The sequence below is a fragment of the Pristis pectinata genome, chromosome 1 (genome assembly GCF_009764475.1).
Source record: "Pristis pectinata isolate sPriPec2 chromosome 1, sPriPec2.1.pri, whole genome shotgun sequence".
Classification (NCBI taxonomy): Eukaryota; Metazoa; Chordata; class Chondrichthyes; order Rhinopristiformes; family Pristidae; genus Pristis; species Pristis pectinata.
The window spans coordinates 32,988,542-33,013,893 of NC_067405.1; the positions used below are offsets into that span (position 1 = coordinate 32,988,542).

General features: G+C 39.2%; 1 protein-coding gene across 4 annotated transcripts in view; it reads left to right on the forward strand.

The window, feature by feature from the left end:
- Positions 1-25,352, forward strand: part of faima (Fas apoptotic inhibitory molecule a) — a 48,620-nt gene that overhangs the window by 2,415 nt on the left and 20,853 nt on the right. For 2 of the 4 annotated variants that reach the window (XM_052029272.1, XM_052029264.1), the window contains exons 2-5: positions 7,841-7,984; positions 10,544-10,772; positions 13,477-13,526; positions 15,411-18,596. In XM_052029272.1, coding sequence (XP_051885232.1) covers positions 7,874-7,984; positions 10,544-10,772; positions 13,477-13,526; positions 15,411-15,560 — 540 coding nt within the window. In that variant the 5' untranslated portion in view covers positions 7,841-7,873 and the 3' untranslated portion in view covers positions 15,561-18,596. Of the gene's footprint in view, positions 1-7,840; positions 7,985-10,543; positions 10,773-13,476; positions 13,527-15,410; positions 18,597-25,352 lie in introns of those variants that run through there. The other 2 variants (XM_052029289.1, XM_052029281.1) reach the window with 2 other exon arrangements.

A 25,352-nucleotide genomic window follows, 5' to 3' on the forward strand; every position in this document is an offset into this window, starting at 1 on the left:
AAATACTTTTCAGGATAATGGAGGAAATTATACAAGCTTAAATGGAGCAATTTTTATTAGAGATAATGTGCCATATGGCCTCCCATGCATCCAGATTCTATGAATGCAGGAAACTTTTCTCAATATCTTGTTCCTCATATAGTGACACATTTTATCTGCAACAGGTGGTTAAAACACTTGTTTTGATATGCCTGGAATTTACTTTTTTTTGCAGGGATTGTTACCAGGAACCTGCCAGAAAATTAGGGCAAGAGATTATTAGTTATCAAGTGAAACTTTGTGTCCCTTAAGAATGCCAAATAAAGAAAAAAACTCTTTACTGGATAGTTTGCTTGAACAAACTATCCTTGTTTTAATCAGCAACTTGTGATTTTCAAATGATGAAAATTCAACCTGCAAGATAATAACGTAATTGGCAAGTTGTTCCCAGTATGTAGCTTAAAATAATTAATTTAAGAAATTGGATATTAAAATAATTTCTAATTGACTTTTATTCAATTTTTAAAGTTTCTCAGGATGTGGATAATGTTCACATTTAACTCCCAAATGGTCAGTTCTATTACAAAGTGGAATGTTTGATTAACTGAAATTGCCAAATTGAGGGTTAAAGTCCTGAGGCTGTAATGTAAAATTCTTCAGACTTTGCTGATTATTCAAAGGTTTGCGCAAGTGTTAATTATCAGTTTTACTGTGAAGGCTGCTTAAAGTAATGGGCATAACTAATTATTGGTGTAATTCATCAGTACAGTAAATGAAGTATCACAGAATATTATAATAAGTTACAAAAATCAGTCCAGTGCAATGTTTGTTAATGAAGAGTCCTTTTAAGCTTCTAATTTGTTTAATCTTCCACCAATCAAAGCATAATCTGAAGACCTCAAATGCAGATAATTCAAATAGGCTTATTAACTGCTACAAATATAGTCCAGTTGTTCGTAGTCCTTAATTTCAAAATGAAGATGCATCATGAAAACATTTACACTAGCATGCAGTGAGAAAAGATCAAAACAGCAAATATTGCCAATCACTTAAAGTACTAAAATTGCTATTTTGAAAAGCTGTCTTGATAAAATTGAATATTATTCACCAATGAAAACAATAATAACATCAGGAATAACAATAGGCAGAAAATTAAGAACTCTTTAGCAGCCATCAAGAGACAAACTCTAAAACGCTTCCAGGGATTCCTATATGTAAATGCAAGACAATTGGAGTGCATGTAAATGCTGAAACGGAAACATTCGATAGAGACAAGTTCTTGATATTATTTCAGATGAACAACTGCTGACCTTTTAAGGATGGAAATTACAACAGATGCTAACTTATGATGATCTCTCACCACCGACAACTCCCCCAGCCCCCCTCCAACCATCTCCCAACACTGCTCCAGAGGCTTCTTCTTAAGAATAATACTGCTCAAATTTGCATCTTGAATAATACCTCAAGCCTCCACTGGTTTGAGTGCCGTGATAACCAGTGTGTTTAAATGGGTTTCTTTGTCAACTGTATTAAAATTGATCTAGTTATAAAAGTTACTGACAAACTTGATCTCAAAACTAACATGATGTGTGAGAATAGACAATATTTGACAGCTGCTGTTCTGACTCATGGATTTAAAAACCCTTTGTGAATCTCCAAGATAGCTAATGTATTCCTGAAAATGAGCATTTATAAACTGATATTAATAGCAAGGTTGTACTGTAAATTAAATTATTTAAGCTTTCCAAAACAAATAAAAATCTTGATCTTTTACAATTATACACCATGAAATATCCCAAACCACAAGCACTTCCTCCTCAATAATTATGAACACATTGTTTTATACCCTATTTTCTTTTCAATAGTGTTCTTACTCCAACTTTTTCAGAAAAACCTAAACCTGCCAGTTCATTCTATGCTCAGCTCTCCCTCTATCCATGTTGGGTATAACACTTCCTCTTTTTGATTTCAAAACCTTCATTACTTTATATCACATTGTGACAGGAACTGATTTTTTTGAGACCTCTTTTGGGCTGTAAGAACAACTATTGGATTTAGATATTTTAATCTTCAAAGGCATTTAGTAGTCTACAACATAAATGGTTTACTGCATAAGGTAAGGGCTAATAAGGTTGTGTGTAATATATGAGGAAGGGTAGAAGCAGCAGCTTCTTGCACGTTCCCTTGAGTTTGAGGATAATTTGCTTCCATTCCAGTTCTCTGAACTCTGTTGCTGATGAGGCCAATGTAGGATGTGCATATTTTGATGTGGGTTGGGCAGAGGGTGCTTGATTGGGCAGTAGGGAAAGTATTTTTACTCTTCTGCCATTTTTTTGCTGGGTTTCAATACATGACAACAGAGATTGTACGTGCTCAGTGCCATCCCATCTTCTATTTTGATCAGTTACAAACCAGGGATTCCCACAAAACAATAAGTATGCAACTCTTTCTAAGGAGCCTTTGACTGTACCCTGGCAGTATTTGCTCCCCACCACCACCTCCCCCCCCCCCCCCCCGCCCACCCCAAGTAATCTTCTTGTATGATGTGGCTTGGAGTGGCCATTTTGGCCCATCCATCAGAGCCGGCTGAGTGTAATTAGAGATTTGATACTCAGGGTGTTGGCCCGGTGGAGGAAGCTGACATTGCTTTGTTTATCCTGCCAGTGGAATTGGAGGAATTTGCAGAGGAAATTGGAGGAATTTCTCTCTTCTCTCTTCTTCCATCAGGTAGAAGATACAGGAGCCTGAGGGCACGTACCACCAGACTTAAAGACAGCTTCTATCCCACTGTGATAAGACTATTGAACAGTTCCCTTATACAATGAGATGGACTATGACCTCACGATCTACCTTGTTGTGACCTTGCACCTTATTGCATTGCACTTTCTCTGTAGCTGTGACTCTTTACTCTGTACTGTTTTTGTTTTTACCTGTACTACATCAATGCACTCTGTACTAACCCAATGTAACTGCACTGTGTAATGAATTGACCTGTATGATTGGTATGCAAGACAAGTTTTTCACTGTACCTTGTGTTACGGACTAGGTTGCTATTGGTGAATGTCCCTTTAAGATAGAGCATAGTGTTTGTGTGGCATGATGACGACAACAGAAGATAAAGGGCGTAATGACGTTTTTGGAGCAGACAGTCAGAGTCAGAAGAGAGGAGAAGAGAGAGACACCAGCCTGCTACTCTCTATCGATGGATGAAAAGCAGTAACTGTGTCTGTCACTACAATCCACATATGGATTTTTGGAGTAATCCGGCGGAGTCCACTTTGTTGTTAACCTGTAGAGGGACACAGGTATTTGTGCGGACAGCCACATCTCAGATGTCTTTCAGGGTGGCAGATACTTCGGAACAAAGCAATGGAGTTCACTTTGTTGTTGACCTGTAGAAGGAAACAGGTATTTGTGTGGACGGCCACGATTCGAGTGCCTTTCGGGGTGGCAGATGCGATGGAGTAGTCACTGCTGAGTAGACACCGAGGTGTCGTATGGGTTCCATCGTGGAACATTTGGATTTCGTAATTACCCTCTATTTTCTCTATGTTTTGTCTTCAGTCAACAGTGGTTTTGAAGAAGCCTTTGCTCACGTTTCACCTTATGGCTTGCTGAACTGAACTTTAAGAACCATTCCTGGAAATGGAGTTTGGGAATTTGCCACACACACACTTCAAGTTTAGTTTTGGGGTTAATGTTTAAGATTTAACACTTTTACTTCTAACAATCTAACATTTTTACTTTTATTTTTCTTATTATCGTAAGTAGGTTCACATTTTTAAGTGTCTTGCAAAAGGATGTTTATTGCCGGGGGCACTGTTGTGATGGTAAGGGATCTTTGTTTTGCTGATGTTCAAGGTCTATTCTCTCATATGCTACAGAGGACTCATTAACAATGATTTGGGATTTGGCACGTATACAAGCATCATCGGCATATACCAATTCAGTGAGCGAGATTGGAGTGGCTTTGTTCTGGAATGCAGGCAACAGCGGTTGAACAGTTTCCCATATATCCTGTAGATTAGCTCCACTCCAGCAGGAAATTTGTTTGAAGCGAGGTGCAATGATGACCCAACCTTACTTGACACCAGCCTATACTGTAATTAGGTGCAACACACACAAAATACTGGAGGAACTCGGCGGGTCAGGCAGCATCCATGGTGGGAAATGAACAGTCGACATTTCGGGCTGAGACCCTTCATCAGGACTCCTGTAGTTAGGTCTAGAGTGGACTCATTAGTTAGAATCATGGCAAATGCAGAATGGGGATACATTTTTGAGGCAGCCAACTTTGAAATGAATTCTTTGTAGTCCACGTTGGTTAAAATGCTAAAAGCTTTTGTAAGATTAGAAAAGGCTATATATCTTGGTTGATATTTCTTGGAGTTGTTGTATGTTGAAAGTCATGTTGCATGTCATGAGGGGGAGTCCATGTGGCAATTTGGGGAGCAGCTCTTCCGCCACCAAGAGGAGGTAGTATTTGAATTTCCAAAAGTCATGAGCGAAGATGCCATGTAAATGCCACATAAAATTAGGTCTTGTGGGGTTGAAGATTATGTATACTAGCAAAGATAGAGGATTTGCTAACAGACAGAAAACAAGTAAAAGGATAAGTGGGTCATTTTCAGGTTGGCAAGTTTTAACCAGCAAGATGCCTCCAGTTCCATACTGAGGCCTCAACTATCTAATCTGTTGAGTTACATATGGGGATTAAATGTAGTGCTTCCAATTTTGTTAACAATAGAAAGACAGATAAAAATGGGAATTGTGAAGAAGATACAACGATTGAACAAAAGAAAAGTGTGTGTGTGTGGGGGGGGGGATGTTGGAGGAGAGAAAGATTGCAGATGGAGTATAACATGGGAAGAATAGAAAAACTGGACATAATTTAAATGCTGTGATTATTACATTTTGGTGTTTAGAGATCTGGATATCCTTGTAACAGAAAACAGGAAGTTAGCATTCTGAAATAAGAGGACGTGTAGGTCACTAGCCCCTTATCCCTGATTTGCCATTCAATAAGATAATGGCTGATTTGACTGTTAACTCAACCTTGCATTCTTGTCTAGAGATCTTATCTTACTCTCAGTAACTTTTCACCCTATCTCCTTGCTAATCAAGAATCTATCTACCTCTGCCTTAAAAATGAACCTCTGAGAAGAAAAACAATTGTCCCATCTCTGTCTTAAACCATGAAATCCTAGTTCTGCATCATTACCACATCTACCCTGTCAAGACCACTAAGGATCATGTTTCAATCAAATCGCCTCTCATTCTTCTAAGAACTCAAACATTTCCCCCTGCCCTCCAACTCTGTAACATGGTGGTATATATTTTTTATACATATATATACATACATACATACATTCATAACATATGTCAGTGGTGGCAGTTACAATTTTCTTGTCTTTGAATACCATTTCTGGTGTACTGAAGTAGAGCAGAATTCCACGAATGTTGAACTGCCACTATTGCAAATGCAATGTATAAAAATATTTTATACTAAACATATATTTGCAAGTATCAAGAAATTGTGTAATCTTGGTTATTAAATTACATTTTAAAGTAAATAGTTTATAGGCTGATTATTACTTTAAATAATGCAAAGAATTAAATAGTAGAATGATGTCATTTTCAATGTCTTTAGCTACAAAAGTGTCTTAATTCATTTCCCAATTATTGCTGTGTACAAGGGTACTGATGATCTATCTGTCGAATTCGGTCGGAGAGAAAACTCAGAAGACCACCATTCTCGGTCAATCTCTTTATTACTTGATCTGAGGAGAGAGCACCAAGCCAGGCACCTATGTCCCGGACCTGGTGGTCTCTAAGATACATCAGCTAACAAGCATTCTTAAACTTTTTTAGAGGTGCAAACAATTACCATGCAAGGAATGATCATGCATTAGCCAGACAACAGTTCGCTTAGTCTTTGCATCATGACTGGTTACAGAAAAAGGAATTTGCTTAAAATAGTTAATACTCTGGTTGAGACAATGGGTCCTTAATTTTTTTCAGACCATCTGGATCCATCAGCTATCTTTGTATTGTGACCTTAGGGTCAGTTTGGAGAAGCAAGAAACAATTCTGCAAACTTGCAGGGAGAGGAACTGTTTATCATCCCTCAAGGTTGCAGTAAACTAGCTGAAGCAAGCAGAAGGTCTGGGGCAAAGCAAAGTATAACCATTCTAATACAGCCATACCGATGTACCCTTTACTCCACGTCCCAGGGCTCACAATCTTTTACTCCCCTAACCTTCCTTATACCTTATACACATTCTCATATCTACATTTTATAGTTTTCCACCATCCAAAGATGGTGGACAGAGCTCCCTTTATACATTAGCTTTTTCAAGTGCTACACATTGCTCTTCCTTCAAGTGATTTCACTTACTGGAATATGCTGTTTGCCAGTTATGGCCTTGCTTGTTAGCTTCTGTGCATTTTTATGCTTAAAATCATAAGGATGCACAGTGATCCATTCAGCACTTGTCAGCCAAAAGTGAACTTTTTGGATTAATCCTACTCCAGGCTCTTAATTCATAGCCTTACGGGGCTTGTAAAGGCTGATCTGCATACCTTTTAAAATGTGGTGTACATTTGTTTTCCACTGCCCTTTCATATTCTGGGTTTCAAACACCTATCATTCAATGAGTGAAAGAAATAATTTGTTTTTCAATTCTCCTCTAATCTTACCAATTAACTTAAAATTTAGCCTTTAGTTACTGATATCACTTTCTGCTGGCACTGCCTAGCCCTCCTGTAATTTTAAACACTTCAGTTAAATCTTCTCTCAGTCTCCGTGTACCAAAGAAACCAACCCCAAAATTCTCCAATCCTGTAAACAGCCTATTAAATCTCTTCTACACCCTCTCTGGTGCTACTAATGGCTTAATGTATTGTAGTGACCAGAACAATTAACAGTATTCCAGCTGTGCTATAACCAATGTTCCAACACGTCCTTGTGTTATTGCTCTTTCTTTTATTGGCCAAGGCATAGAATATGACTGTCTTCTTAACCGCCTTATTTACCTCATCTGCTGCCTTCATGGATATGTGACCATTCAGTCCAAGATCCTCTCTTCCACTGCAGTTCTAAATATACAAGCATTTGCAATGTATTCCCTTATCTCATTTGTACCTCCTAGATCTATTATCCCACACTTCACATGATTTGTTGTTTTTGTGCCTGCCTAACCAGGCCATTGAAATCTTCTTGTAGCTTAAAACTTTATTCAACTCTGCCAACCGCACTTCCAATATTGCTATCACTGGCAAACTTCTCTACTGTGACCCCTATATCAAACTCCAAATTACTTGCATGTACAAACCAAAAGGCCAAGTACTGAGCCCTGCAGAACACATAGTTTACAGGGCTGCAGTCACCAAAATTTCTGTCAGCCATCAACCTTTGCTCTTTGCTACTCGTCACTGAGGACCCTCACCAGTGGGACGTGCCCTCTTGTTACTACCATCGGGGAGGAGGTGCAGGAGCCTGAAGACCTACACTCAATGATTTAGGAACAGCATCTTCCCCTCTGCTGTCAGATTTCTAAATGGTCCATCAACACTTGTTTCATTGTTCCTTTGCACTATTTATTTATTTTATAATTTATAGTAATTTTATTTCTTTGCACTGTACTGCTGTGCAACAAATTTCATGACATATAAGTCAGTGATAATAAACCTAATTCTGATTCTGGTGGTGAGTCAGCTTACTGGAGCAAGATAGGACACCTGGTTGAATGGTGCTGCAACAATAACCTCTCGCTTATGACAAACTAGTCATGACAAAGTTTGTGGATAGTTTACTGTTTAAACCTGTGTATTAAAAAATTAATTATTTTGTTTCATTTAGATCTTGATACATACGGCCACCTTGGGGGAAAAAATGGCTGACCTCGTGGCATTGTGGGAAGTGGCTCTGAGTGACGGTGTCCACAAAATAGAATTTGAGCATGGCACCACCTCAGGAAAGCGAGTGGTGTACGTTGATGGACAGGTATGATATTCAAAACTATAATACTATCTATGTCATTTATAATATTTAATTTGCTATATTATTTTTTATGTGTACCCATTTCACTGATGACTTAATAAATGGGTGCACTTAATGGTGGAATACTAACCCTCATAAATCAGAAGGTTTTAGCATGGATTCTTTATTGGAACATCACTTGATTTTACCAGTGGGCAGACTGAAAATTAAGAAAAAATTCTACTCAGTAACTTGAGTTTAAAAAGCCTACATCTGTGGCTGATAGTTGAAAACGAGATAACCCATTGTTGCAGAGTTTCCCAAGTAGTCTTGGGTGTAGTACAGATTAGTACAGATATAGAATGCAGAAGTTGTGCATTCGAGTCCCAGTCCATGAACTTGAGTACAAAAAATGTGAGCTTATATTCCATTGAAGTACTGAGGGAAAGCTACACAGTTGGAGTTGTTATCTTTAAGATGAGATTTTAAACTGGGGCCCTTTCTGCTCTCCTGAATTGATATAAAAGATCCTATGGAACTTTGTACAAAAAAGAATAAGGGATATAGCATATTATTTATTTCTCATTCAATAATGAGATTAGTTTATCATTACCATATTGCTGTTTGTGGGAACTTGCTGTGTGAAATTTAACTGCTGCATTCAAAAAGTATTTCATGAATTGTAAAGCACTCTGGGTCAGGAAAGTCCAAATGCAAGCCCTTCTTTATGGTCAAATAGCCTGCCAGTATTGCTTTTGTTCAAGAACAATGCAAGCCCTCCTTTATGGTCAAGTAGCCTGATATTTCATGCATGGATATTGTTTGTGCAAGAACAATATCCATGCGTGAAATATCAAGGAGCATGATACTCATGGAACCAAATCCTATGAGACAGTTTGGCACTTGGCCATTTCAAAATTAAGATATTCCAGAATTCTTGGCTAGGCCCATTATTGCTGCTTTCAAATAATCAAGCAGAGAGGAAGGTTGCAGAGAGAAAGTTACACTACTTGTCCAGTAAGAATTTGATATGATTTTCAAGTATAAAAAGAGAGATCAATCCCTTTGAAGGATCAGTAAAGATTTTTAATTCTCACGGACTGTTCCACTGGCTTACATTTTAGCACTGGAAATGAAATTTGACAATCCTCTTCTCACTTGCTGAAATTCTGTTACATCTGTTTCAGGAGCAGTGCTTCTCATTTGCACTATTCCTAGAATGGGAGTTTGCTAAATAATAGACTGCTTTTTGATGAGTGATGTTCACTGCCTCCTTCACTACAGAGATCCCCCTTTGTCACCATACTAACCTGGTTAAGGTCCAGAAGGCTAAACCTGCTGGCAAGAGAGTCCCAGATCTAATTGGCCATTGCCCTGAGTCCTAGCTACAATGCCTGTAGAGTGCCAGGATCTTGTATAAAGTAATCAGGTCATGCGGGTGAACAACAAGCCTCATCCACAAAATTGTTTGTGTAAGCATTTGTCGGATGGCAAAGCCAAGACCTCGCATTGCCATCTGTCAGACCTTTGGAATATTTCTGAATGTCTGAGATTCAGAAGCATTCAAAGGCTTCTGGAAAAATGAAATATGCAATTGAATTTTAAACATTAAAATATTTTCAATATCAAAAGATTTTTGAAAAAATGCTGTTTTTAATTAGTTAAAAACATTCCTGCAAACATAAATTAAAATAAAGTAACCAACTTACTTTAATCTTACTCTTTTAACTCCCAGCTGTAAAAGTTTCCATACAAATGTTTGGGTTTGCAAATTCTGCATTAGAAATCTGCTAGTTCAAACAACAACGTGTTCTAATTCACTGGCTAGAGTCTTATCTATACACAGAGCAGAACTCCAGATGGGCTTGTATTTATGGAAGTAAATGCCAGAAGTTTGCCGCAGAACTGCCATTTGCCAGCAAGATTTGCTCTGATATCTTTATTTGTATTTTTGTTGTCTTTTATAACTAAATAAGGGTTAGAGGATAGAGTAGTTTTGAATTTTGAAGATCCAAGCATGAATTCCTTGTCCACTTATCCCTTGGTCATAAAGCATGCACAGAGACAGGCCCTTTGGCCACTGAGTCCACATCAACCATTAAATGCCCTAATACAATATTTCAATTTTCTATTCTCCCCATATTCCTGTCAACCCAAACCACACCTCCACCCCCCCTCCCCCCCCCCACCGATTCCAACATTCATCTACACACCAGGGGTAATTTACAGTGGCTAATTAACCTACCAACCAGCACATCTTTGGGATGTCTGAGGAAACCAGAGCACCCAGAGGAAACCCACATGGTCACAAAATGTACAAACTCCACACAAACAGCACATAGGGTGGGGTGAGTGGGAGTCATGAGTAAAAGCTCTTACAGCTGTGCCATTGTGCTCTCCACAACTTAATAAATTTTAGTATTTGGCTTCTGCACTTTTATTTTGCATTTTATGCCTTATAACTTATTATGATTTGTTACATCCTCCTATTAGCCATTATTTCTGCACATGTGTGAATTAACTATTGTTTTGTGTAATAATTGAGGAATTTTTTGTGTGTAACAAACAGTATTTTGTTATCAGGAAGTCATAAGAAGGGACTGGATGTTCAAGCTTGTTGGGAAGGAAACATTTGCAGTTGGGGCAACTAAAACAAAAGCAACAATCAACATTGATGCAATTAGTGGCTTTGCATATGAATACACGTTGGAGATCAATGGGAAAAGCCTAAAGAAGTATTTGGAGAACAGATCTAAGACTACAAATACATGGCTATTAAATCTAGATGGAGTAGATTCTCGGATTGTGCTGGGTAAGTGCACATCATAGTGGGATTTTTTACTTTTTCACAAGGAGTGTATATTTAAATGATCCTAATTAAGACAGTTTCAAGGCTTCCCTAGCACTTATCATTCTAACTTGTATCTCCCAATGTAACTGTGGTTATTTCCTTCATGAAAACACTCCTTGTTCTTTAAATTGCTTAACAACCCTACCCCTTCCTGAATTGTAATCATCTATATCTTCTCATGGTCACTAACACTCAGTTATCTACTTGGGGCCTTTAATTTGTTGCAATCACCTCTCAATAAATTATCCATCCTATCCAACATCTGAAAGAAGTGTAGAAACACTCAACATCTCAGGCAGCATCTGTGGAAAGAGAAATAGTTACCATTTTGGGCCAAACACTTCATCAGAACGGGGGGGGGGAGAAATGAGATTAGTTTTCAATCACAGAGAAGGTGGAGGATGAATGGGAAGAATGTGGGGAATATCTCTAGGGTGGGACCAAATGGGTCACTGCCACAAGTAGAAGCATATGCTTCTTTGTCTTCACTGTATGTTGCTAATACAGGGCTATAAGACAGGCTATACTAATGCAGAGAGAAAAACTGAGCCATAATCACAGATGGATAACCAGCAGAAATAGACAGCTCTGATACAGGCAGAAAGTAAATTTGAGTTACCTAAAGTTGGAAAATTCAATACTTGAATCCAGAAGATGAGGTATTGCTCTGCAAGCTTATGTTGGGCCTTGTTGTAACAATACAGAAGGCCACAGATCAGTGTCAGAGGGGCAAGCAACTAGAAGCTCAGGATCATTCCTGCAAAATGAACACAGGTGCTCCGCAAAGCAATTCTCCAATCTATGTTTGGTTCCTCCAGTATAGAGGAGGACACATTGTGAACACCAAATGCTGTACCCTAGATTGGGACGTGCGAGTGAACTGCTGCTTCATCTGGAAAGACTGTTTGGGTCCCATGGATGGGAAAAGGTGAAAGGACAGGTGTTACAAATCCTGCAGTTGCATGTGAACAACAACTCATCTTACATCTGGGCACTTTTCATCCTTCTGGACTCCATCTTGGGTAACTTACTCTTTCTATCTGTCTTTATCAGAACTGGCCATTTCTGCCAGATATCCACTTATGATTTTTGGCTCAGTTTTTCTCTCTCCATTAGTATAGCCTGTCCCAAGGGCCTGCTATTAGCAACACGTAACACTGACAAAGAAGCATAATCTGGTTCTGACTGCCACACTAACCCATTTGGACTCACCCTATCAAGAGATATTCCCTTCTTCCACCTGTTCTACCCTCCTTACTTTCTCTGCAGCTGAAGACTAACTTAACTTCTCTCTCCCACATCTGACAAAGTGTCTCTGTTTCTCTTTCCATGGATGCTGCCTGACCTCCTGAGTGTTTATGTCATTTTCTGTTTTTATTTCAGATCTGCAGCATTTGCAATTTCTTTTAAATTTTCTGTCCAATAGTTGCTTAATCTCCAGCCTTTCCTTTCTGCGTCCCTTGAATACAGTGCCATCCAAATCAATGTTCACCTCTCCCATCATTCCTTTCCCAAATTTTTTAAATTGCTTTGTTACTTACATGTACACTGAAATTGCCCTGGTCAAACTTGCTAATGACATTGTTCTCAGTTGTGATAAACAAGTCCCACATTGTCATCCTTGTCTTTTGTTGATATTCAGTGTGGTCAATCATTTAATTCTCCTCCACGATTTTTTATCTGTGTTTACCTTCATGCATCCAGTTTTTTTTTAGCACAGTCAGCATAATTCCAATATCTTTTCCTGATCTCGAACTGAGAGCATTGCAGGGTTTCCATTCCAAATTTCTCTTGGAACATGGAGGAGTCTATTTAGCCCTTCATGTCTATACAGATCCTTGGAGCTATCCAAGTCAAGCTGAGTTTATTGTCATGTGCACAAGTATGGAGAGGTACAGGTACATTGAAAAACTTGCTTGCAGCAGCATCACAGGCACGCAGGTACAGACATTCTGATTCTCCCACCACACACCAATATTGGGGATAATTTTGAATAGCCAATTAACCTACCAATTAGATGCTTTTGGGATGTGTGAGGAAACTGGAGCACCAGGAGAAACCCATACTGTTATGGGGAGAAAGTGCAAATTCTGTATTGAGAGTATAGGAAATCAAAATCAAACCTGGGATCCTGGAGCTATGAGACAGCTAGCTGCACTACATATAGCACCACTCCATTCACCTACATTTTGCTTTTTTGCAAAATCATCCATGATCATGGACTTAACTTTCACGTTTGACAACATCTGCTTATAGTATTCTGCCACCACATTCAAAAAATCCTCTTCCTCTAGGTATAACATTGGGAATGTTCATCTCAAGATGACTGAAATATAAAGTGATAAAACCATGTTTTACCTTTAAGACAGGTTCTGGTGATGCCCCATTTAATGTTCTGTGCTTCAATTATCTACAAAAGTAATGTAGAATATATGTCACCCTATTCACTCTGTGTACAATGGTATTTCTTGAAACTGTGAAGTAAATGGCATGTCTTGTAAATAAATGTAATGAGATTATTGTTGCTTGAAGTAAAATGAGTAGTAATTATGGAGTAGTTTGACTCAGAAATGCAAGCAAAGAAAAATGGAAATCAAATGTAAACATTTGGCATTCAGCACATTTCTCAGAGAAGAATTACAAAATGACCAAATTATCGTTACAGAGAAAGACACTATGGATGTTTGGTGCAACGGGAAGAAGATGGAGACAGCGGTAAGATTTTGTAATTTATGGCTCCTTTGTATTGAGGCTGGCATGCTCAGAAAACTTTGAAAGGACAACTTGTCTTGGAAACATGCAGAGTTTCTGTCTTTTGAATATGCTGCTGGAAGTGATTCCCTACATTAATTAACATAAAACTTTAACATTGTTTGTAATTAAAGAAGGTTAATGTTTTGATACTTGACTTAAGTGGCAGTTTAGAAAAATATAAAATTGTATCTGTTGTGTTTTTGCTTCATATTTCAAACAAATGAAATGACTCGTCTAGTTGTGATAATAAGTACACACAAAAACCTGCAAGACTTTGAGATTGTCCAAAACCATGATATCTTTGTCCTAATTTGCAACAAGTCACGTCCAGCCACTAACCCCATGCCTGTTGCCCTGTGCTGGCTCCAGTTCAATAAGGCTTTCATTAAAATTCTCATCATTGATTTTTATATTCCTTTATGATCTCTCTTCTCCTAAGTTATGATCTCCTCCAACACATTTCAGAAGTCTGCCCTCTGCCAAAACTGGTCCTTTGACCATCCCAGATTTTAAATGCTCTACTGGCCTAGCCTTCAGGTGCCAAACAATTGAACTCTTTCCTTCTCTCCAAAACCTTAATGTCCTGCTATCTCTTTTTAAGAATTCCTTAAAACCAACCTCTTTACCCAAAAGCTTTTAGTTTTTTGCCCTAGTTTCTCCTAGTGTGGCTCAGCGCAAAATTTTGTTTGATAGTGCTCTAGTCAAATGTCTGGATACTTTTCACAACATTAAATATTGCAAAATATTCAGCAGGTGAGGCAGAATCTGTAGAGTAGAAAAGACTATTAAAATTTCAGTCTATTACCTTTCATCAGATAAAAATATTTAAGACTTGCAGCATCTGTAGTATTACTTTACGATATGTTACATAAATGCATTTCTTTTTAAAACAACTCCTGTATCTGGTGGTAATGGTGGTAGAAACTTAAGTTGCTCTAAATAGCTTTGGATGGGGAAACACTAATTTCCCAGTTCTCATCACCCTTGCGGGAAGTATTCCAGTACTTAAATAGCCTTGCTAATATCTGCAATTTTGGGTCACCCAAGCTAATTGGGTGAGACAACAAAGCACCGATTGCTGGCAACATCTTCTTGATCACTTTATTTTCTCAGTAAGACGTTGTTTGCTGATAGAGAATGTTTGTAAATAATTACATATTAAAGTTTTTTGCACCAGTTCCTCTGCTTGATTGTCACACGTATGAAAGACATCTCGATGTATTTCCTCTAACTTGTAATCCATAAATTATTTGTCAGTTTCGGCAGTCATTATGTGGGCTTTTTTAAATGAATCCATTTAATTTTATCATCAATTTCATGATATTTGGGGATAGATGTAAGTACATTGTACTAACTTATACTTTAATTTTTGAACTCCAAATATTATATCTGAAATAAGATATTGTTTAAATGTAATGGTTTTCTTGTATGCTCATTTTGCTACAAAATTAATTGACACAACTTCTGATATTAATTATAATAGAGTTTCAACTTGGCTCTTTTGATGCTCTTTCACCCCCAAGTTAGAAGATTTTGTGTTATAACTATTCCAGGATGAGCACATTAGTTAAACCTATACTTGAAGTATTGCACTTATCAGTAACACTATATTTCAGCCAACTTCTGGTGTTCTCCTGGTGTCCTGTCTGCATTCTTCTCTCATCTATCACAATGGAAACTGATCTGCAGGTTATTCAGTTCATTGATTATTAAATGTTTGAGATCTATGTGCAAATCATGCCTAAATATTGGCTATACTTCTAATACACTATGGAATATTTTGAGGGCAGGATGAAGTGCAATTCCTTTCCTTTGCTTAAAACATTTTACTATTTTAAATTGTAGGGAGAATTTGTTGAAGATGGCACTGAGACCCACTTTACTATTGGTAATCATGACCTCTGTATCAAAGCTGTGAGCAGTGGGAAACGAAGAGAAGGAATCATCCACACTCTTATTATGGATGACCAGGAAATCCCAGAAGTTGTTGAATAACTTCCTGAATGGCAGCTGTGCAAAAGAACAAATATTCTTGAATATTTTGGTATATCAGTTGTCATAATATCAGACACACAGTGGTAATGAAGGAATTCTATTTCTGATCAGTTAAGAAAATTCATGTTTTGGTGCATAATAAGAAGCGAATAGTTGATTTCAAGCTACTCTTGCTATCAAAGCATTTAAAACAAACATTTGTATTGAACGACAATTCTTTTGTTCCTGTAATGAGAAGTGAACAAGGTATCTGTATGCTTCTGGTATAGATGCAAGTTGAATAAAAAGCCACAGGTACAAATTATGAATTCAAAAAAGAAGCACATTTGCTTAGAAATTGGGTTTCGTTTTTAGTTGTGCTAAACTGTCACTGTGCTTCGAGTTTGTTTGGGTCCCCCACAAAATTTAGTGAAATTAGCCTAAAAGACTTTTGAAGACTTGGTTTTACTCCCAGGAACAGGCACTGAAAAAAAAGGCATGAACAATCTCTGGTGGGACAACAATCAGCTAAACACAGCTTCTGACAATTTGCTGCACACCAATCTAAGCAAGTCGTCAGTCCTTAAAAGGCACATTTCCCATGGCAACCAGACAGCAACAGCATAGACCATGGCTGCCTTGGGGTGAAAAAGAATGCCCATAATTAGAGAAAGACTCCTGGACTTCTCATCAGTGAGATAAATGCCAGGAGAGAGGTCCTGTGTGCTGGGGACAGGAAACCTGCTTGAGCCAATATAAGAGCCTGGCAGCAGGTAGTACAATTGTCTTCTCCAGGTGTAAAAGCCCCCACCCAGTTGAGCAACACACAAATAAATTTGCTGTCCTCACTTTTAAAAAAAAATCAGGTTGATCTTCAGTCCATTAGTGATGGTTGTAGCAAGCATATTAGTATTGGTTTATTATTGTCACTTGTACTGAGCTACAGTGAAAAACTTGTCTCACATACCAATCGTACAGGTCAATTCATTACACAGTGCAGTTACATTGAGTTGGTACAGAGTGCATTAATGTAGTACAGGTAAAAACAATAACAGTACAGAGTAAAGTGTCACAGCTACAGAGAAAGTGCAGTGCAATAAGGTGCAAGGTCACAACAAGGTAGATCGTGAGGTCATAGTCCATCTCATCATATAAGGGAACTGTTCAATAGTCTTATCACAGTGGGATAGAAGCTGTCTTTAAGCCTGGTGGTATGTGCCCTCAGGCTTGTTTTATTATCAAATATTATTACTCGGATCAGGGATTCATTTGATGAAGGAGAAAAAAGTTAACGTTTCAGGTTGGATTGGTCTGACAAACAATCTTCAACCTGAAACATTTACTCTGTCTCTCTTTCCATAGATGCAGCCTGACCTCCCAAGTGTTTCCAGCATTTTCTGTTTTTTTTTCAGATTTCCACCTGCTGCGGTTTCTATATGATATTTATTCATGTCATATAATCAGTGAAATAGACCTGCAAGACAGCATGTGAGTGTCACCTGGGCTCTCCTGCCTGATTATTGATGTACTATCAAAATGTGGAGAGGGTCACTTGATTTGCTTTGGAGATTTCGATTTTGCATTCTCATTTCAAGAAAGACTCCCATCTTGTGCAGAGAATGCCTGCTTTCTCTGCTTAATTGGTGGATAAAGCTATGTTTGATGAACCAAGATGCCCCCCCTAATAGCCCAGTTCTTCCCCTGCTGCTGCCACTCTGCAGGTCTGCTTCAGGATCCAGTTTGTTGCAGCTTATTCTCCAGCAACTGCTGTCTTTGGTTAGCCGGGTTATGCAGTATGCAACACGTCACAATGCAGTCTCCAATCTTTGGGTGCTACATGTTGCAGGATGTTCCTGTACCAATGCAGGAAAAAAAATCTCATTTTTAGAAGACCAGTGGAACATCACAACGATTCTGTTACTTACATGGCTCTCACTGTATGAATCTCTGCTTTAGCATATCTTGGCCATTTAGTAATGGAGCTGAGGCACCTATTGAATTGGACATTACCCATCAGGAAATTGGGTTGGACATTTCCGTGCAACGTGCCTGTTAGTTGTAAAAACGCTTTGTGGACTCTCGAAGGTGTTTGAGCAGCCTGCAGTCAGTTCTGAAGCTATCTGGTCAAGTGTCCTTCTGATGTCAGCAGAATGTTCCTATGAACAGCAAACTATGTGATGTACTCAGAGCTATACTGAGACTTCCTTGAAGGATGTAGTTTTCGTCTTCCCACTCCATTTTATCTTAGTATGGATGGAAATGGGTTTTGCATGGATAGCAATATTGTTCAAACCTGGGACTGGAAAATGGTCAGGTGCACATACGTGAGTAATGCATGGAAATGTCCAACCCAATTTCCTGATGGGCAGTGTTCCACCAGGAGATAATCTCTAGAGTGATCTATTCTGGGCTAAGTAGAATTGTCTGTGATTTGTGGATAAAAACTGGCACTGATCAATCCACTTTCTAGGCTATTATGTTTTTATTTTGACATTTCTAGTTTCATTAACTTTTAATCCTTTAACTGCACGAACTTTCACTATGTTTTGTCTCAGTAGGCACCATTCCACACTTGTCTAATTTAAAAACTATGAAACTAAATAAAATATCATTAATTTTCTATATTGCACTATACACTTCACATTGAGTAAAAAGCACAGATAAAATTAGGTTACCTTTTGTTTATTGCTTAAGCTTGTGTTTTAATTGTAATGTATGTTCATATGGCACAAACATGGGGCAAGAAAGGAATTTTACGTATAACAAATGGCATTTAGAGTTTTGAGTTAATACATGTCCAAGTTCAGATCAGGTATCTTCACTGGTACAGCAATGAGGCAGGCCAAATTGGACTCTCTAAAGAGGACTTAAATAAATGTTTCAAAAGTTTTTAGGTTAAAATCTTCTTTGCCATTTTACACTGAGCAATATGGACCCAGGCATGCATATTATATTGCTACAGAGGTTTTTACAGAAGACTTTGATATGGATTTCTTTTTATATAGACCTTATTTAATACAAATAAATAATTTTGCATTGTAGTTGTCTATGATTTTATTTGAGCATTAAAACAGAATTCATCTGAGTTTGTGATTTCTTTGCTGGTATTTTCATTTTCCTGTGGTTCTCAAAGCTGTAAGATTGTGTTCTGATGGTAAATTAAGTAAAATAGGAAATGTTTTGCTCTGAAACTTTGTTATACATCATGGGCCACATTCTTGCTTTCACACTTAGCTCATGTATTTCTTTACCTGAATGCCACCCCCTTGGATCCCTTAGCTTTCTACTTATCAACTTTCTTCCTCCCAACCCAACCCCGCATCACTATTAATCATCTTCCATCCACCACATACCCATCTTCATCTGGCCACCCCATAACCTTACATCTATTCCATCATCCTTGTTTTCTGAGGTAATCACTTACAGAAGATGCAATTCCTGTCTTTTTGTTCCTCGCATAAAAACATAAATAGGAGGAGTAGGTCATTGTGCCCCTCAAGCCTGTTCTGTCATTCAACAAGATCATGGCTGAGTTTCTATCTCAACACCCTGTTCCTGTCTTATTGCTATGTACCTTGATCTTTCAATATCCAGAAATTAATCAATTTCTCTTCTGAATGCAATCAGTGATCGAGACTCCACAGCCTTCCTGGGTAAAAGGTTCCAAAGATTTGGCTCTCTCTGAGTGAAGAAACTTCTTCTAATTCCAGTCCTAATCGGCCAACCCCTTATTTTGAGAGTGTTACCCTTCTAGTCTCCTTAGCCAGGGAAAACATCTTTCCTCTGTCTACCCTGTCAAGCTTTCTGTGAATTTTGTTTAATTCAATTAGGTCACCTCACGTTCTTCCAAACCAAAGAATAAAGGTTTAGCCTACTCAACTTCTTCTCATAGAACAGACGCCATTCTGAGAACCAGTTGGTGAATCTTCATTGCACTCCCTTTACAACACGTATTTCCTTTGAGCTCAGGATTGTATGCAGTACCCATGGTGTGGCATCACCAAGACCCTATATAACCATAGTGGAACATCTTTAATCTTGTACTCAAATCTCCAGCAATAAAGGTCAACTTGCTATTTTCTTCTGCATCTGCATGTTAACTTTAAGTGACTTGTGTATGAGGGCATCCACATCCCTTTGAAAGTCAACTTATCCTAGTCTCTCATTATTTAAAAAAATACTCTTCTGTATTATTTACCAAAATGGATAGCCTCACATGTTTCCACACTGCTTCATCTGCCCTGTTGTTAACTACTCATTTAGTTTGTCTACATCCCTTTGAATCTCATTGTATCTGATTCATTTCCACTTAATTTCAACTCATCAGCAAACTTGGAAATATTGTAACATTACATAGATGGAAATAGTGATTAATTTTAACAAAAATATTTCTCATATCCCATGTCATACATCTCAGAGTTGAAAAGTTCACATCTCACAATTAAATTATAGATTTCTGCACTTTAATTCATTTCCCTACTTTAACCATTCCCCTGATTAATGTCAACTGTGAATTCTCATTTAGCTAAATGTTATTTACCTACTCAAGGCTTTCCAGAATTTTGGGTACCTATGGAGCACAATTAATGACCTGAAGAATGTACCCACTGATCATGTGGATTTGCACATTTCCTGCCTTGTATCTCTCAAATGATGCCGGTACTATTCTCCCAATAACAAAGACTTTACCATTGCATGCGCACGTTAGCTGCTATTGGTGATTTTCCTACTTTTAACTCATTTTCCTACTTTTAACTCACTGTGTAATGTTGCACTTTGAAACTAGCCATGGCTAGCTTATTTACCACAGCTCCACTCACTTGAACAAGGCTGATGACCTTGATTTATTTTGAATTGTTTAAACATCTCTGATCATCAGAAACATTTAAAAGCAGTTCAAAGGCCTTTAAGCTCTGTGTGTGAAAGTCCAGCAGCAGGGCCACGGGATCCATCATGAGGCTTACCACTCACGGGTCACTCTGCTTCATAGGATGGCTGCAGCAATTAGGCCTGGAGGACAGTATGATCGTAGGAGTCGGGTGGGCAATGGGTGGATTTAATCATGTTCCAATCCATATTAATTGCATTATGTATTTTTAATACAGAATCACAGGTTAGGGAGAACTTTAATCACCCACATAAGTGGGCCAAGGAGAGTGAGTATCAAGAGTCATCATCAGGGAATTTGCTCCATATTCCTGTTTGTACCTTTTCTCATATAACTTTTGCATTGCCAGATTAATAAGTACTAAGAATATAACAAAAAGAAACTAGAATCGAACTTGATCACATGGTCCCTTTAACCTGTGCCATCATTCAGGAAGATCACAGCTAATTTTGCTTCTCATGGCCATGTTCCCATTTGATCCATTGATCCTCTATCTGATCTCCTGAGTGTCCATTAATCTCAGCCTTGAATATACTCCAATGACTGAGCATTAACATCCATCTGGTTTAGGGAATTCTAAACACAGGGAATTCACAACAGTCTGCCTAAGAAAATTTCTCCGAATCTCAGCTCTACGCAGCAGAACCTTTATTCTGACACTATGTGCCCTAGTTATAAAATCTCCAGCTGGAGAAAATAGCTGCTTAACATCCAGTTCAAGATCATGTATTTTTTCCCCACAATCCCTCAATCCTCTGAATTCCAGTGCCTTGGTGGCACCACCACTGACAGATCTAAAGACAAAGCTGTTAGACTGCATCTGTTGCAGGCAGAGAGCAAACCAACTCAAGGGAGAAACTTCCTTGACCTCATTCTCACCAGTCTACCCTGTTCCCAATCCAACCATCCATGGTTACTAATGCACAATCCTTGTGGAAACAAACTCCCATCTTCACCCTGAGAACACTCTCCACTGTTATTTGGCACTACAGTTGTGCTAAGTGGGATAGATGAAGAACAGGTGTGACATCTCAAAACTGAGCATCCATGAGGTGGTGTGAGCCATCAGCAGTGGTAGAAGTGTACATCACAAAACTATAACCACATGACCGAGCAAGTTCTTCACTTTACCAGTCCAGCCATGCCAGGAGATCAACCCTGCCCAGAGGATTGTCGAAGGTCATGTCAAGACCAAGACCAAGTATAGATGGAAAATGAAATCCCAAGTTTGCAAAACTGCAACACAGCCAAAACATGCAATAGGCCAAGTTAGAAAATCCACCAATAACTGATTAGGTCAAACGTTTGCAGTCCCAAGGTCCCCATCGTCAGAGAAACTAATCACAGATTTCAGTTAATTCAATTCACTCCACATGATACCAAGAGCCAAACTCCAGAGATGAAGTGACTGGCCTTGATGTCAAAGCAGCATTCAACTGAGTGTGGCATTGTTGAACCCTGGTAAAACTGAACTCGATGGGCATCCAAGGTGAAATACATGAATGGTTGTAGTCATATCTTACACAAAGAAAAACAGTTGTAATTGTTGGGGAGAACAATCTAGCCACAGGACGTCACTGCAGGAGTTCCTCATAAAACATAGAACAGTACAGCACAGGAATGGGCCATTCAGCCCACAATGTCTGTGCTGACCATGATGCCAATTTAAACTAATCCCATCTGCCTGCACATGGTCTGTATCCTCCCTTCGCCTGCCTGTTCATGGGCCTGTCTAAATGCCTCTTAAATGTTGCCATTGTATCTGCTTCCACCACTTCCCCAGCAGCACATTCCAGGCACCTACCACTCTCCGTCTAAAAAACTTGCCTCGCAAATCTCCTTTAAACATTCCCCCTCTCACTTTAAATGTATGCCCTGTAGTATTTGACATATTCAACCCTGGGAAAAAGACTCTGACTCGCTCCTGTCTATGCCTCTCATAATTTTATATACTTCTATCAGGTCGCTCCTCAGCCTCTGATGCTCCAGAGACAACAATCTAAGTTTGTCCAACTTCTTCTTAGAGCTAATACTCTCTAATCCAGGCAACATCCTAGTGAACCTATTTTTGCACCCTCTCCAAAGCCATCACATCCTTCCTGTAATGTGGTGACCAGAATTGCACTCAGTACCCAAAATGTGGCTTAACGAAAGTTTTATACAACTGCAACATGACTTCCCAACTTTTATACTCAGTGCTCCAAATTGATAAAGTATGCCATACATCTTCTTTACCACCCTATCTCCTTGTGTTGCCACTTTCAGGGACTCATGGACTTGCAAAAGAAGTACATCTCTGTACATCTAAGGGTCCTACCATTTAATGTATACTTCTGTTGTGTTTGACCTTCCAAAGTGTAACACCTCACACTTGTCCAGATTAAACTTCATCTGCCATTTCTTTGCCTATATTTTCAACTGATCTATATTGCGCTGAATCCTTTGACAGCCTTCTTCACCATCCAGAATTCCACCAATTTTTGTGTCTTCTGTAAACTTACCAATCAGCCCATCTACATCTTCATCCAAATCTAAATGATCCCAGCACCAATCCCGGCAGAAGTCACAGACCTCCAGTCAGAATAATACCCCTCCACCATTACCCTCTGTCTTTAATGGCCAAGCCAATTTTGAACCAATTTTACAAGCCTCCATGGATCTCATTTACCTTAATGTTCTGGATCAGCCTGCCACAAGGGACCTTGTTGAATGCTTTACTAAAATCCATGTAGACAACATTCACTACCCTATCCTCATCAATCTTTGTTGGCACCTCCTCAAAAAACTCAATCTGCTCTGATGCGCAAGGTTTATGGATTAAGAAAGGGTTTAGGAAGTGGGGATTTCAGGGAAAGGGATGGGATTCGACGATCGGGGTTTGTGGGGGAAAGGTAGTGTAGGGGGAGTTCAGGGGATAATGACTTAGTGGAAGTGGAGTAAAGACAGAGGCATTACTTTAAGGAGCTGGCCATGGCTGCTGTGGCTCCCCACAATGCAACATGTCAGAGAAAATGTTTTGTGGATGAAGAGCGCAGCAGTGCTGCACTCTGGGATGTCTGCTCACATGTCCTCCGACTGGAGAGGGTACGGCAAAGGAGGGACTTGGCTGTGACTGCCAACCCAATCAATCCAGATCTTATTGCCACACAGCATTGAATGACTAAAAATAAAAACTGATAAAATTTGTTGTTTCTTTCCCATTTTGTGTTTATTTATTTATTTTGCCCCACATAAATTCTGTAAAAATGAACTTTATTGCCCATCTCAAATTTTTGTGTGGTGATTTGTGAACTCTGTGACCCAAATGGCCATAATGCAGGGGTGGCCTGTACTGCTTCAAGAAACCCTCCTGAATGCACCTAACAAATTCTGCCCCATCTAAGCCTTTGGCACTAAGGGAGTTCTAGTTAATATTAGGAAATTAAATTCACCCTGTTCCTTTCACATCTTTCCCTAATCTGCCTACATACCTGTTCCTCCACCTCCCGGCTATTGGGCAGCCTACAATAAAACTCCTTCATAGTGATTGCACGTTTCTTTCTCCTGAGTTCGAGCTATATTGCCTCACTGGATGAGCCCTCCAGGATGTCATCTCTAAATGCAGCTATCACATTCCCCCTGATCAGTAGTGCAACTCCCCCACCTCTTTTACAACCCTCACTATCTCGTCAGAAACGTCTAAATCCTGGAATGTTGAGCTGCCAGTCCTGCCCTCCTCTCAACAAGTCTCGCCAATGGCCATAACATTGAAATTCCATGCACTAATGTAGGCTTTATGTTCATCTACCTTACTCGGAATATTCAGGGAAATGTTGAAGGCTCAAGCAACTTTTGCCTAATTTTTGTATAGCGGTTAGCATAGCGTTATTACAGCAGCAGCGACCCGGGTTCAATTCCACTGTTGTCTGTAAGGAGTTTGTACGTTAAAACTTAAACACTTTACTTACAGCATGGTAACAGGCCATTCCAGCCCAACGAGTCCACGCCATCCATTTAAACCCATGTTAACATACCCATATGTCTTTGGAATGTGGGAGGAAACTGGAACACCCAGAGGAAACCCACGTAGGCATGGGGAGAACGTACAAACTCCTTACAGACAGCGACGGGAATTGAACCCCAATTGCTGGTGCTGTAATAGCGTCACGCTAATCGCTACGCTACCGTTCTCCCCGTGTCTGTGTGGGTTTCCTCTGGGTGCTCCGGTTTCCTCCCACCTTCCAAAGACATACAGGTTAGGATCTGTGGGTGTGCTATGTTGGTGCCGGAAGAGTGGCGACACTTGCAGGCTGCCCCCAGCACATTCTCAGTAATGCAAAAAGACACCATTCATTGTGTGTTTCGATGTACCTGTGACTAATAAATATCTCAAATACCTTATATCTTAATTTCACTGATCATTGCACAATAGGCAATTCTATTCTCAAGTGTTCAGCAAATGAAGCAATCCATTATTCAACAATGTTCAGGCAATATTTGCACCATAAAAGTGACAGTCAATGACCATCTCCAACAAGAGAGCCTAACCACTACCTTTGATATTCAATGGCATTATTACCATTGAATCCCCCAACATCAACTTGCTGACACCCTAAAACATTTCCACCACTTGCAAGGCTCAAATCAGGACCATGATGGAATAATCTCCACTTGACTGAATAAATCCAGCCCCTGTAACACTCTAGAAGCTTACTACTATCTAGGACCCTACATATTCATTCCATCATCTGTACACCATGGCTGCAGTGGGTACTTCCCATAAAATTCACAGCAGGACCACCAAATCGAGCATCAATCCTAGGGACGGGATACATCAAATCAACAGCATTTGTAAGTTCCCTCCAAGTTGCACATCATCATGACGTAGAAACATTTCCCCATCTATCCTTGTCACTAGGTCTATAATCCTATAACTCCCTATGGAA